Source organism: Taudactylus pleione, unplaced genomic scaffold, assembly GCF_031769625.1.
Source record: "Taudactylus pleione unplaced genomic scaffold, aTauple2 ptg000230l, whole genome shotgun sequence".
Classification (NCBI taxonomy): Eukaryota; Metazoa; Chordata; class Amphibia; order Anura; family Myobatrachidae; genus Taudactylus; species Taudactylus pleione.
The window spans coordinates 8055306-8066752 of NW_028284632.1; the positions used below are offsets into that span (position 1 = coordinate 8055306).

At 49.5% G+C, this 11447-nt stretch overlaps 1 protein-coding gene across 2 annotated transcripts in view; it reads right to left on the reverse strand.

Moving 5' to 3' along the window:
* The window catches only part of YIPF1 (Yip1 domain family member 1), a 30403-nt gene extending 19164 nt beyond the window's left edge, over window positions 1-11239 (reverse strand). Inside the window, exons 1-3 of one of the 2 annotated variants that reach the window (XM_088479309.1) lie at window positions 11160-11239; window positions 9558-9617; window positions 8950-9101 (exon numbers count right to left, since the gene is read on the reverse strand). In XM_088479309.1, coding sequence (XP_088335435.1) covers window positions 8950-9101; window positions 9558-9588 — 183 coding nt within the window. In that variant the 5' untranslated portion in view covers window positions 9589-9617; window positions 11160-11239. Of the gene's footprint in view, window positions 1-8949; window positions 9102-9557; window positions 9618-11031; window positions 11056-11159 lie in introns of those variants that run through there. The other variant, XM_088479310.1, reaches the window with a different exon arrangement.
* Window positions 11240-11447: the final 208 nt, after the last annotated feature.

Genomic DNA, 11447 nt, shown 5'->3' on the forward strand with positions numbered 1-11447 from the left:
TAAATTCGCCAACATTTCCCATTTGCCTCGAACTGGCAAGCTATTGCATTTACCCCTCAGTGGATTTTTAGGCTAATGGTGTGTTTCACTGACGGAGTGATATCTGGAAGTAAATCAAAATCTAAAATGTCTACTCAACTACTATATTACTGTATTAGATCAACATTTTGACTTTACCTCGCGACTTCATCATGAATGCTAACATATAGCAAAGTCAATCTCAGGTACATAGTGATATTCCTGGTAGATATTTATAAATATTTTGTGTAATATATTAAAATGAAATAAGATTATAGTTATAGGGTAATTGCATAAAAAAAAACAAAAAAAAACACTTAAATATCTGCAGCAAGAAAAACTTGGTTAACGATTTGGTATAACATTTACATAAATATTCCAGATTCCTGTAACTTTACATTTCAGGGGGGGAGATGTAGTATAGCGGCACGTTATGTGCTGCTAGATCGCTTCCTGCTTTGCCTCTTTACCGTGCAAAGCAGTAAGCGCTAATGATGAGATGTATGAACATCTCATTGGCCGAAGCGGGGGAGTGTTAACTCCCCCCTCCGGGGATCCCTGCCTGAGTACACAGAGTATCAGCCTAGTGCTGATGCGCTGTGTCTCAGTGCCGGCCGGCTCCAAGTATCGCGGTATCCCACGTGCAGCCCTGGAGCCGGCAGCCCCAGCAGCAGGGACAGCGCTGTCCCTGCTGTGGGGATAGGGCATCGCCAGCCGTAGCTGTCGATAGCGACGGCTGCACCGGGCGGAACGGTCAGGCGAACTGACTGTTCATACATTACCCAGGCTATCGGCGCTGCTATCTTGTAGACAGCAGCGCCGATAATGACAGGGGCGCACCTGTCATTTACCACCAAACCCCCCGATCATACATCGGGAAGAAGCGGTATCAGCGCACATAACGTGCGCGGATACCGCTTGGACGCTTCATACATCTCCCCCAATGTCTCTTCTACAAAGAAACACTTCATGTAATCACTGAGCGCATACTCATTACTGTGGTAAGGGGAGTTTACCAGCTCATCCAACAATACCTGCATAAGACCTGTTCTACAGCTCAAATCACTTTTGCAGCCTTTGACAGACACCATAATGACATCTCCCTGGCAGCAGCATAGTTCTGCAGTACAATCTAAAAGCAACGTTGTATAACAAAAACATCTATACATTTATCACACATTGTAGGGATGCTATACTTTCTTTAGGAAATATTTTTTTTACTTTCAAACATTTAAACACTTACAGGACAATATCAAATACAGCATTGGTGATGAATCAAATACAGCAGATAAAAGATTTTAAACTACCCTATCTAGAAATCAGAGAACATCAGAAACCCATCCATGGTACCAAGCAAAATTATGACACGGAGTGTTCATTCTAGCACCCTGCAGCTATCACAACCAGTGCATTTCCTCTTTCCTGCCTAGGGTGTAGCTCTGGTGCTTCTAGCACACTCTGGTCTGTATATCAGCAGTTTGATGCATCAGCTGCCTGTGCTAGAAGCACCAGAGCAGAGAGAGACACCCCCAGGCAGGAAAGAGAAACTGCACGGGTTGTGACAGGTGCAGGGTACTAGAATGAACACTAATACGTGGGACAGACTTTCATAGAAATATGAAAGCATGCAATGAACAACTGCTGGATCATTATCATATTATGCAGAGTCATGCGCAAAAGGGTAGGGAAGGTGACCTACCCAAACCCCTGGCAAGGAGCTCAAATCAAGACCACACTAGCAGTAGTACGTAGTAAGATTTTACTAGAGCTGTGGTCACAACATGCAGTATATGTAACATGATGCAGCACATGCCTTCTCGTACCAGGTCTGCTGTGTGTATGGATCGGAGAGCTCAATCAGCAACTGGTTATATGATGTACATTTTTTATGGGATGTTTAACCTTTTCCTGATCGTTTACGTGTTTTACATGAGATAAATGTTTGGTACAGAAAGTTAACTCTCTCACCTACAGTCTATGTCAGGGGTTCCCAACCACAGTCCTCAAGGCACACTAACAGTCCAGGTTTTAAGGATAGCCATACTTGAGCACAGGCAACTTAATTAGTACCTTAGTTATTTTGATTTAACCATCTGTGCTTAAGCATGGATATCACTAAAACCAGGACTGTTAGTGTGCCTTGAGGACCGCGGTTGGGAATCACTGGTCTATGTTTTAGACCATCTATAGTGTTAATTATTAATACTGGATTACATACACTATCCCGTGTATAAGTAGTTTATACATGTATGTCCTGGGCTATTGCTAGGTTCTTTTGGTGCTCTCCAAGACTCCCACACCTAGCTCCAATAAGTACGGTCCTTGGAGTATGGAATTGCACCCACAACTGGTCCTATTGCAGGATCTAACGGCTTACAGTGATCGCAGTGTCTGCACTTTGTATGAAGCAGATTATAGCTGGTTAAGTGCTAATTATGCCCCTTTCAGGACTTGGCCACACTCACTCTAAAATCAAGCATTTGGAAACTCCCCTGAGAGCAGTTATAACATTCATGTAAAAGGAGCTTTGTTGTTTATAATGTATCATTTTTAAGGAGTTATTTCTATGTAAACATAGCAGTTATTTTTTTTAAGTCTATCTACATATTAAAAAGGGCATACTACCCTAATGTATGTAAATTTTATATCAAAATATTCCAAATGGTACATTTTACATAATATGAGATATGGTAAGAACTTACCTTTGTTATCTCTATTTCTACGAAGTCCATAGGGTTCCACAGGATACCTTGGGGTATAGGTGTGAGGACAGTCATCGGGCACCATAGAGTTAAGCTTTCAGCCTCCCAGGATGCACTAGGGTCCCCCTCCTATACCCCGCCCCCGAGCCAAGGCACCTCAGTTAGTTACCAAGCCATAGGCCGGAGGAGGAGAAGGAAGAGAGAGAACAAAGATCTGGACACATACAAGAATCACATTCTCACCAGAGGGAGACGGAAAAACCGGTGACCAGAGCAAAGCCCATCTGCAGCACAGGTGCGACAGGGCAGGAGTCCTGTGGAACCCTATGGACTTCGTAGAAATAGAGATAACAAAGGTAAGTTCTTACCATATCTCATATTTTCTACTTCAGGGTCCATAGGGTATCCACAGGATACCTTGGGGATGTCCCAAAGCAGTATCCTTTAAGGGTGGGGACGCTCCTGTGCTGAAAGGAGAATCCGCCGTCCGAAGGAAGCATCCTGAGAGGCGAAGGTGTCAAACCTGTAATACCTCACGAAGGTATGGACAGAGGACCACGTAGCAGCCTTGCAGATCTGGACTGCAGAGGCACCACGTCGAGCTGCCCACGAAGGACCCACAGACCTAGTGGAATGAGCCTTCACAGAAGGAGGAACCGGCAGGCCTTCATGAAGATAAGCTTCAGAAATAGCCATACGGATCCAGGCTGCCAAAGTTTGCTTTGAAGCAGGCCAACCCTTTTTACGGAAGCCATAGAGGACAAACAAGGCGTCCGACTTCCTAAAGGAAGAAGTGCGGTCAACATAAGTCCTTAAGGCCCGCACAACATCCAAAGTGGCCTCACCCACTGAAAGACCAGGTGAGTTAAAGGCCGGAACAACTATTTCCTCGTTAACATGAAACTGGGAAACAACTTTGGGAAGAAATTCAGGCCGAGTGCGGAGCACTGCCCTGTTCCCATGAAAAATCAAGAAAGGGGGTCTACAAGAGAGAGCCCCTAAATCAGAAACACGTCTGGCCAAAGCTATGGCCAGAAGGAAAACAGTCTTAGCTGTTAGCCATTTAAGATCCACTAAGCCCAGTGGTTCAAACGGCGGTCCCTGGAGAGCCCTCAGGACCACAGCCAAATCCCAAGGTGCCACAGGTGGAACAAAGGGCGGCTGAATGCGGAGAACACCTTGCATAAAGGTGCGCACATCCGGAATTGTAGCAATCCTACGGTGAAACCAGACAGACAGGGCCGAAACCTGTACCTTCAAAGAAGCAAGGTGAAGCCCATGATCTAGTCCCGCTTGTAGGAAGGCGAGTATCCGAGACAGACGAAAATTCCCGCGGTGCATAACCTCTCGGTCGACACCACTGGAAGAACGTATGCCACACACGATGGTATATCCTTGCGGAAGACGGCTTCCGAGCTCGTAACATGGTACGCACCACAGAGCTGGAAAACCCCCTGGACCTCAGCATGGCTGTCTCAACAGCCACGCCGTCAAAGACAGCCGCGTCAGGTCCGGGTGAAGACAGGGACCCTGCGACAGAAGGTCCGGTCGTAGCGGCAACCGCAGAGGACTGTCCAGGGACAGACCTTGGAGGTCTGAGAACCAGTGCCGTCTGGGCCACGCGGGAGCTATCAACAGGAGCGTCCCTCCTTCCTGTTTGAATTTCCGGATTACCCGTGGAAGAAGGGAAATCGGAGGAAACAGGTATGCGAACCAGAACGTCCACCGGAAGGACAGAGCATCCACCAGAGACGCCCCTTCGTCTCTTGTGCGAGACCCGTACACCGGCAACTTGTTGCTGTGCCTGGACGCCATGAGGTCGATCTCTGGAAGACCCCATCTGTCCACCAGCAGTTGAAAAACGTCCGGGTGCAGGGACCATTCCCCTGGATGAACGTCCTGGCGACTTAGAAAGTCCGCCTCCCAATTTAGCACTCCCAGGATGAAGACCGCTGATATGGCCGGAAGATTGCGCTCCGCCCATACCAGGATCCGAGAGACCTCCACGAGAGCCGCCCGACTTCGGGTTCCTCCTTGCCTGTTTATGTAGGCCACGGTGGTAGCATTGTCCGACTGGACCTGTACCGGACGACCCTGGAGAACCCGATGTGCCTGCCGGAGAGCATTGAAGACCGCACGGAGTTCCAAGATATTGATTGGAAGCTCCGCTTCTGTCGGCGTCCACCTGCCCTGGAACAAGTGTGGACCCGAAACTGCTCCCCAGCCCCGAAGACTGGCGTCCGTTGTCAACAGGACCCAATTTGGAACCCAGAACGGACGTCCCTTGCTGAGATGGGTCGTCTGTAACCACCAGGCAAGGGACAGGCGAACCTCCGGGGTGAGCACAATCGTCTGGGACTTCAGAGACTGAGGCAGCCCATTCCACTTGGACAGGATCAGGTGCTGCAGAGGTCTGGAGTGAAACTGGGCATATTCCACCATGTCGAATACCGACACCATGGAGCCCAGTAACCTCATCGCCGAGTGTAGAGACACCCGGCGGCTGTGGAGACAACTGCGCACCCTCGACTGTAAAGCAGAGATCTTTTCCCCCGTCACGAAGATCCTTTGCTGTCCTGAGTCCAATAAGGCTCCGAGGTGCAGAATCCGCCGAGACGGGATTAGAGTGGACTTCTGCCAGTTGATTAACCAGCCGTGCCGTTGCAGTAGTGCAATGGTCAGGTCCAAGTGGCGTAGAAGGAGCTCGGGAGATCCTGCCACTAATAAAAGGTCGTCCAGGTACGGCAACATACGGACTCCCTGCAGCCGCAGAGAAGCCGCCATGACCGCCATCACCTTGGTGAACACACGTGGTGCTGTCGCCAGGCCAAAAGGTAACGCCCGAAACTGGAAGTGGTCGCTGCAGATTGCAAACCTGAGGAACTGTTGATGGCGCGAAAGAATAGGGACATGCAGGTAAGCGTCCTGTATGTCCAATGACACCATGTAGTCCCCAGGTTCCAGCGCCAGAATGATGGACCGTAGGGTCTCCATCCGAAAATTCGGCACCCGCAAAGACTTGTTGAGAGCTTTGAGGTTTAGAATCGGACGATACGACCCATTGGGTTTCTGCACCAAAAAAAGATTTGAATAGAAACCCTGGCCCCTCTGGGAGAATGGAACAGGCACTATAACTCCAGCCTGGAGCATAGTGTGCAAGACCTTCCGCAGCTCCGTGGCCTTGTTCCGGTCTGATGGTAGACCCGTGGTGAAGAATCGAGCCGGGGGTCTGTGCCGGAAAGAGGGCGTACCCTTGGGAGACCACCTCGAGAACCCAAGTGTCTGTCGTGGTAACCGACCAACACCGGGCGAACTGCAGCAGGCGGCCTCCCACCCTGGGATCCCCCAAAGGGAGGCCCGGACCGTCAGGCCACAGGCTTGTCATCTGGCTTAGGGGCCGGACGTCTGGTACTCCATGCCTGCTTCCGGGGCTTGGCCAATTTCTTAGGACCAGCCTGTCGAGGAAAAGACTGTGGTTTGGGCCTGCCCTGGGCCCTATAAGACCGAAAGGACGATGGTCCTGAACCAGAAGGAGCAGCGGCCGACGGGAGACATGCCGATTTGGCTGCCGCCAGCGTGGCCACAATCTTGTCCAGATCCGGACCGAAGAGAACTTCTCCGGTAAATTGCAACGCCTCCAAACCCTTTTTGGAATCAGTGTCCGCCTTCCAGGATCGCAACCACAAGGTGCGACGAGCAGCCACCGCTGCTGAAGAAATCCGAGACACCAGGGTACTAATGTCTAAGGCCGCCTCGTTGATATAAGTGGCCAAATCACGGAGATTACCAATCAACAGTCGGAATCAAAAGACGCCTCTAATGAATCTGCCCAGCGCTCCATCGCTCTGGCAACCCAGCAAATGGCCATAGCCGGCCATTCCGCAAGGGAATAAGCGGACTTCAGGCAGATCTCCACCTTGCGGTCCGTAGCATCCTTAAGGGAGGACATAGATGGCTTCGGCAATGTGGCACTACGGACAAGACGGGTCACGTGAGAATCCACCTGTGGAGGGGATTCCCACTTTGCAAAATAATTATCCGCGAACGGATAAGCCATCGCCAGGCGCCTTTGCGGCTGGTAACGTTTGCCAGGCTGTTTCCACGCCTCCTCTAAATGGTCCACTAACTGACCTGAAAGAGGAAAGACTGTGGCATCGCCCTTCACATCTTTAAAAAAGGCATACTTGGATTTAGCCGTTGGGGGAACTTCGTCCTCAATCACCAAGGCTGTGCGGACTGCACGAATAAGTCCAGGAATATATACTTTGGACTTAGCGTCAGCGTCCTTAGTATGGAGAGGTTCCTGATCGTAAGGATCCAGAATCTCCCCATCATCAGACGTCCCTTCGTCATCCTCATAAGGAACCGACAGAGACGCCACCGGCCGTTTATGTGGCCGCATCACAGACTCCCCCTGCAACACATCCGACAAGTGCTGTACAGAACTCATCAGGGAGTTAACCCACGCCGGCTCCTGAGAAACCGGGAGCGGGGAAATAGGGAGACTGTGGGGTACCACCAATTGTCGTGGGAAACCCTGCATGGGTGACGACACCACTGACTGCTGGGACAAACCCATCTGTGTAAACGCGGGCTGCGGAGCTAACTGGCCCACTAAGGTCGTAAGCGCCTGAGCGAAACAAGCCCAGGGCGGCTCCTGTACCGGTGCTGTAACCGTAATAGGCCGCGCCATTGACAAACACTGCCGGCAGAGGCCCTCCGCGCTACCCTCCCCCTCCGCTAACGGTACTTTACACGTAGTACACTGTAGCCGGAGAGGAAAATCACTTTCAGACATGATGGCACCAAGTATGTGACCCCTCTCACCAATTATATATTAAATAGGTGAGAGACCACCCTGCAGCACCGCACCGCAAGGGCTTAGCAGAAAGGACAGGGACAGTAATAAAGCTGACAGTCAGAAGAAAAGTTACAGGCAGCAGCGCTAGCACAGTCACATACAATGCAAAGAAAAATCAATTCCTGCACTAACAGCGCTGATCACTCAACTACGCAGACACAGGGCCTGGTAGGACACAGCGCTGCATACACAGACCTGCCACAGCGGAGGAGAGGTATGCGGGGGGACCCAGACCATGATGCTTCCGTCCAGTGCTTCCAGCAGCGTTCACCATGCGTTCTGGAAAGATGGCCGCCGAGGAGCAGAGAGGAGGCTGGCCTGGGGGAGGAGCGCTGCTACAGGACCAGTCGGCAGTGTGCAGAGAGGGCTGTGTGCAGCGGGGGAGGCGCCGGCTGTGAGACAGGGAAGGCGCGCTCCCCTGGCATGCATTTAACCCCCGGGACGCCGCAGCGCTACCGCTCGGCTGTGGTCCGCTGTCCCAGGGGGTAGTGGAAGCGCAGGTTCTTACCTGGCTCCACGCTGCAGCCAGTCCCCAGGGAGCCCCCTGCCTGGGGACTCTGGACCATGTAACAGCGGGGACCCACCACGGGACACCGCTGCTTACCTTGCTGTCCCCCTTGAATCCGGCCATGGTCCGGAACATCTGGGGTCACCGCTAGCTGTGACCCCAGATGCTCACCAGCATCCCCGGATCGGTACCGGCGTTCTGGTACCGGCGGGGGTGTAGGGAAGACAGCATGGACGTCAGGACTGACTGTCCATGCTGTTCATCCAGATGTGCAGCCACAGCTGCATGAAGAAAAGCTTCAGGGGCTCTTCTAGCCCCCACTCCAACAGGTGCACCTGACTCCGGCCGGGCACCAAACGAAACTGAGGTGCCTTGGCTCGGGGGCGGGGTATAGGAGGGGGACCCTAGTGCATCCTGGGAGGCTGAAAGCTAACTCTATGGTGCCCGATGACTGACGTCACACCTATGCCCCAAGATATCCTGTGGATACCCTATGGACCCTGAAGTAGAAAAATAGTTAAGAGGCCACAAGTGCACGACAGGTAATCGGATCCATAACAAGCATCCTAAATACATATACCGAAATAAAGCGGCACATATTCCTTAGCCTGTGAAACATAACTGCATAGTGCCCTTTAACAATCTTTAAGGGGTATATTTACTTAAGTGAGAGTTTTTAGAAGGGGAGATGTTTCCCATAGCAACCAATCAGATTCTACTTAACATTAACTAGCACCTTCTAGAAGATAATAGCTAGACTCTGATTGGTTGCTATGGGCAACATCTCCACTTCTAAAAACTCTCACTTTAGTAAATATACCCCTAAGACTCTGCTTTTCAGGATGTTTTCTGTTACTCACCCCTGTTTTATCAGAATCTTCATTTCCTAACAAGTCATCCTCTTCTTCTGATCTGTGCGCTCGCTGGCCGCCACCGGCATCTTCACTGTCATCAATACTCACAGTAGTGGCATCAGGGTTGGCAGCTAATAGATCAGCGGCATCATCAAATTCTGAGGAAAACACCGGCACAGTAACATTTAGACAAAAACAGCTTGTTCAAATACTTCAACTTTTTCTTGTGCAAGTGTTGGCATGCAGTCAGATTGCCGACATTGATAATATCAACAGTTATGCCGTCAACATGATTTAAACATCCACGTGGTTAAAATGTCCACTACTGGAACATGTCAACATGGACATAATGTTGACATTTAAAATGTCAATATTAGCATTAGGGTTAAGTTTAAGCTCACCTGAAAACCATATAGTCAACATGTCGACATTTCACACGTTGACAAAATAATCATGTCAACATTTTTCAAATTAATGCCTCCTAACAAGAGCTCCAAAATATTTCCATTTAATAACTAAGTAGAACAATTTTGTATCAGGAAACGTGTGTGTGTCGTGATCATTCTTTATTCATTGGAAAAACTATCATGGATTCCTGGACAATTCCAACTTACCTTGAAATTTAAGGTCATCTCTGGTCGCCATTTACTCACTTTGTTTTTGTCACTTTGGTCCTGAAAAATAATGACAAATACAGGACAAGCACAGCTGTTATTCTAATATGTGCCAAAGGTACTGGCGTTCTAGAGCACAGGCATATTTGCCCATCTGATTATATGCCATCTTGTATACACTTAGGGCTTGTTTCAAAGATGAACACAAAGCAGATACTTACGCAGATTGAGCAATTGTTGTCCATTGCGCATGCATGTAACCCACACTGCACACGTGCAGCGATTGAATTGCGGTTACGCTCACAGAGGAATAACTCGCAAAGTGAATGACAGGTAGTCAGCATTTGGGGGAGGTAACAGGGGGTGGCTAGAGAAATGCAGGCATGTTGGGAACGTTTAAACACCGTTTTCTGGGCGTCCATAAATTAGCCATTGCGTTCATGCTCGCAGTAGCAGAGCCCACTGTGTGTCTGGGGACCCGCTATGCCTGTGACAGCTTAGACTCACTCAGAAGGCTGATGGCCGTCTGATCTGCGTTCGATGTTTCCGGTTTTGTGCGTGAGTGGTGGATGTGAGATGCTTTCATTGGGCGTCTCTAAGCACTGGCCGGTGAGTCGTTTGCATATTTTCACAATTGCGATCTGTTGCGAGAGATCGCAGCTCCAATGACACTTCCGTCCATCTCTGAATCAGGCCCTTACATCACTATATATCGCATCACACCGATGCGATATATAGTGATGTTTAGTAGCCATTTATGTGCAATTACCTGTCCGGCCTCTCCGCAATCCCTGGAGGCGGTGAGAATACAGACATATTCTTACTGCGCATGCGCCGTCGTCCGAGAGCAGCAGGTCAGGTCAGACTAGACCTGCTGCAAAGGACGCTGGGCAAAAGGGGGCGGAGCCAGCAGCGGGTGCCAGGCAGAGAGCAGGGAAGGATGCTACTCTCTGGTAAGACACCCTCCTCCACGGTAACCCCCTCTATGAATCGCAGAAAGCCCCATTTTCAGCTTGTTACTGCTTTATGAATAGACCTGTATGTCTCTTGTTACAAGGATCTGTATTTTTTTCTTTATTAAAACCATAGCTGAGATTAATTAGCAAAAGTTGCTAATTACCGTAGAAATAAACCAGATCATTATTATAATAAAGTGATAATTAAAGCAAATGTCTAATATGTTGCTATAGGTTATTACAACTTAATTTGCCAGCTACCTGTGCACCAGTTTCAATAAATGTCCACTAAATACTTTGTTTTATTACACCAATATGCATAACCAAGGTCATCTCTATACTCCAATTCACTTCACACACTCTAAAATATCACACAAAGTTTTACACGATCAGAATACAGTCTACAATGTCCCGATACAGCTGCCTTGCAATACTGAGTGATGCCCAATCGATGAAAGGCATATCATGAGAATATCCCAATGGAATACATAGCAAAGTGGAACATATCGCGACCCTACCATGCTGCAATTATATCACACCAGACTATACACCGTTGCCCGCAGGGTGAGTCCCTCCCCAGCTATGTGACTATAGATATGTGTATATATATAACATACACACAAAGCAAAGCCTGCAAGTCACTTACAGCTCCAGATCACGTGACGACAGCGCTGTTGCCGGAAGTCTAACAGCAGCTAGGTCAGGTGACAGCCCTGAGCCAATCGCAGCGCTGCATATAAGAAATCTAATGCCCGGGCTGCGCCGTCTCCCGGATCTGGATCACGTGACGCCGCACGTAGTCCCTTTGGGTAGTCTTTGCCAGTACCACTCACACACTCAGACGTAGCCAGTGGGCGTGGCCACAACAGCAGCAATGCATGTGATGTCTGTCCCGTCTCCAGTTATGGTGGTGGGACTATAAGTACCAGCGTGC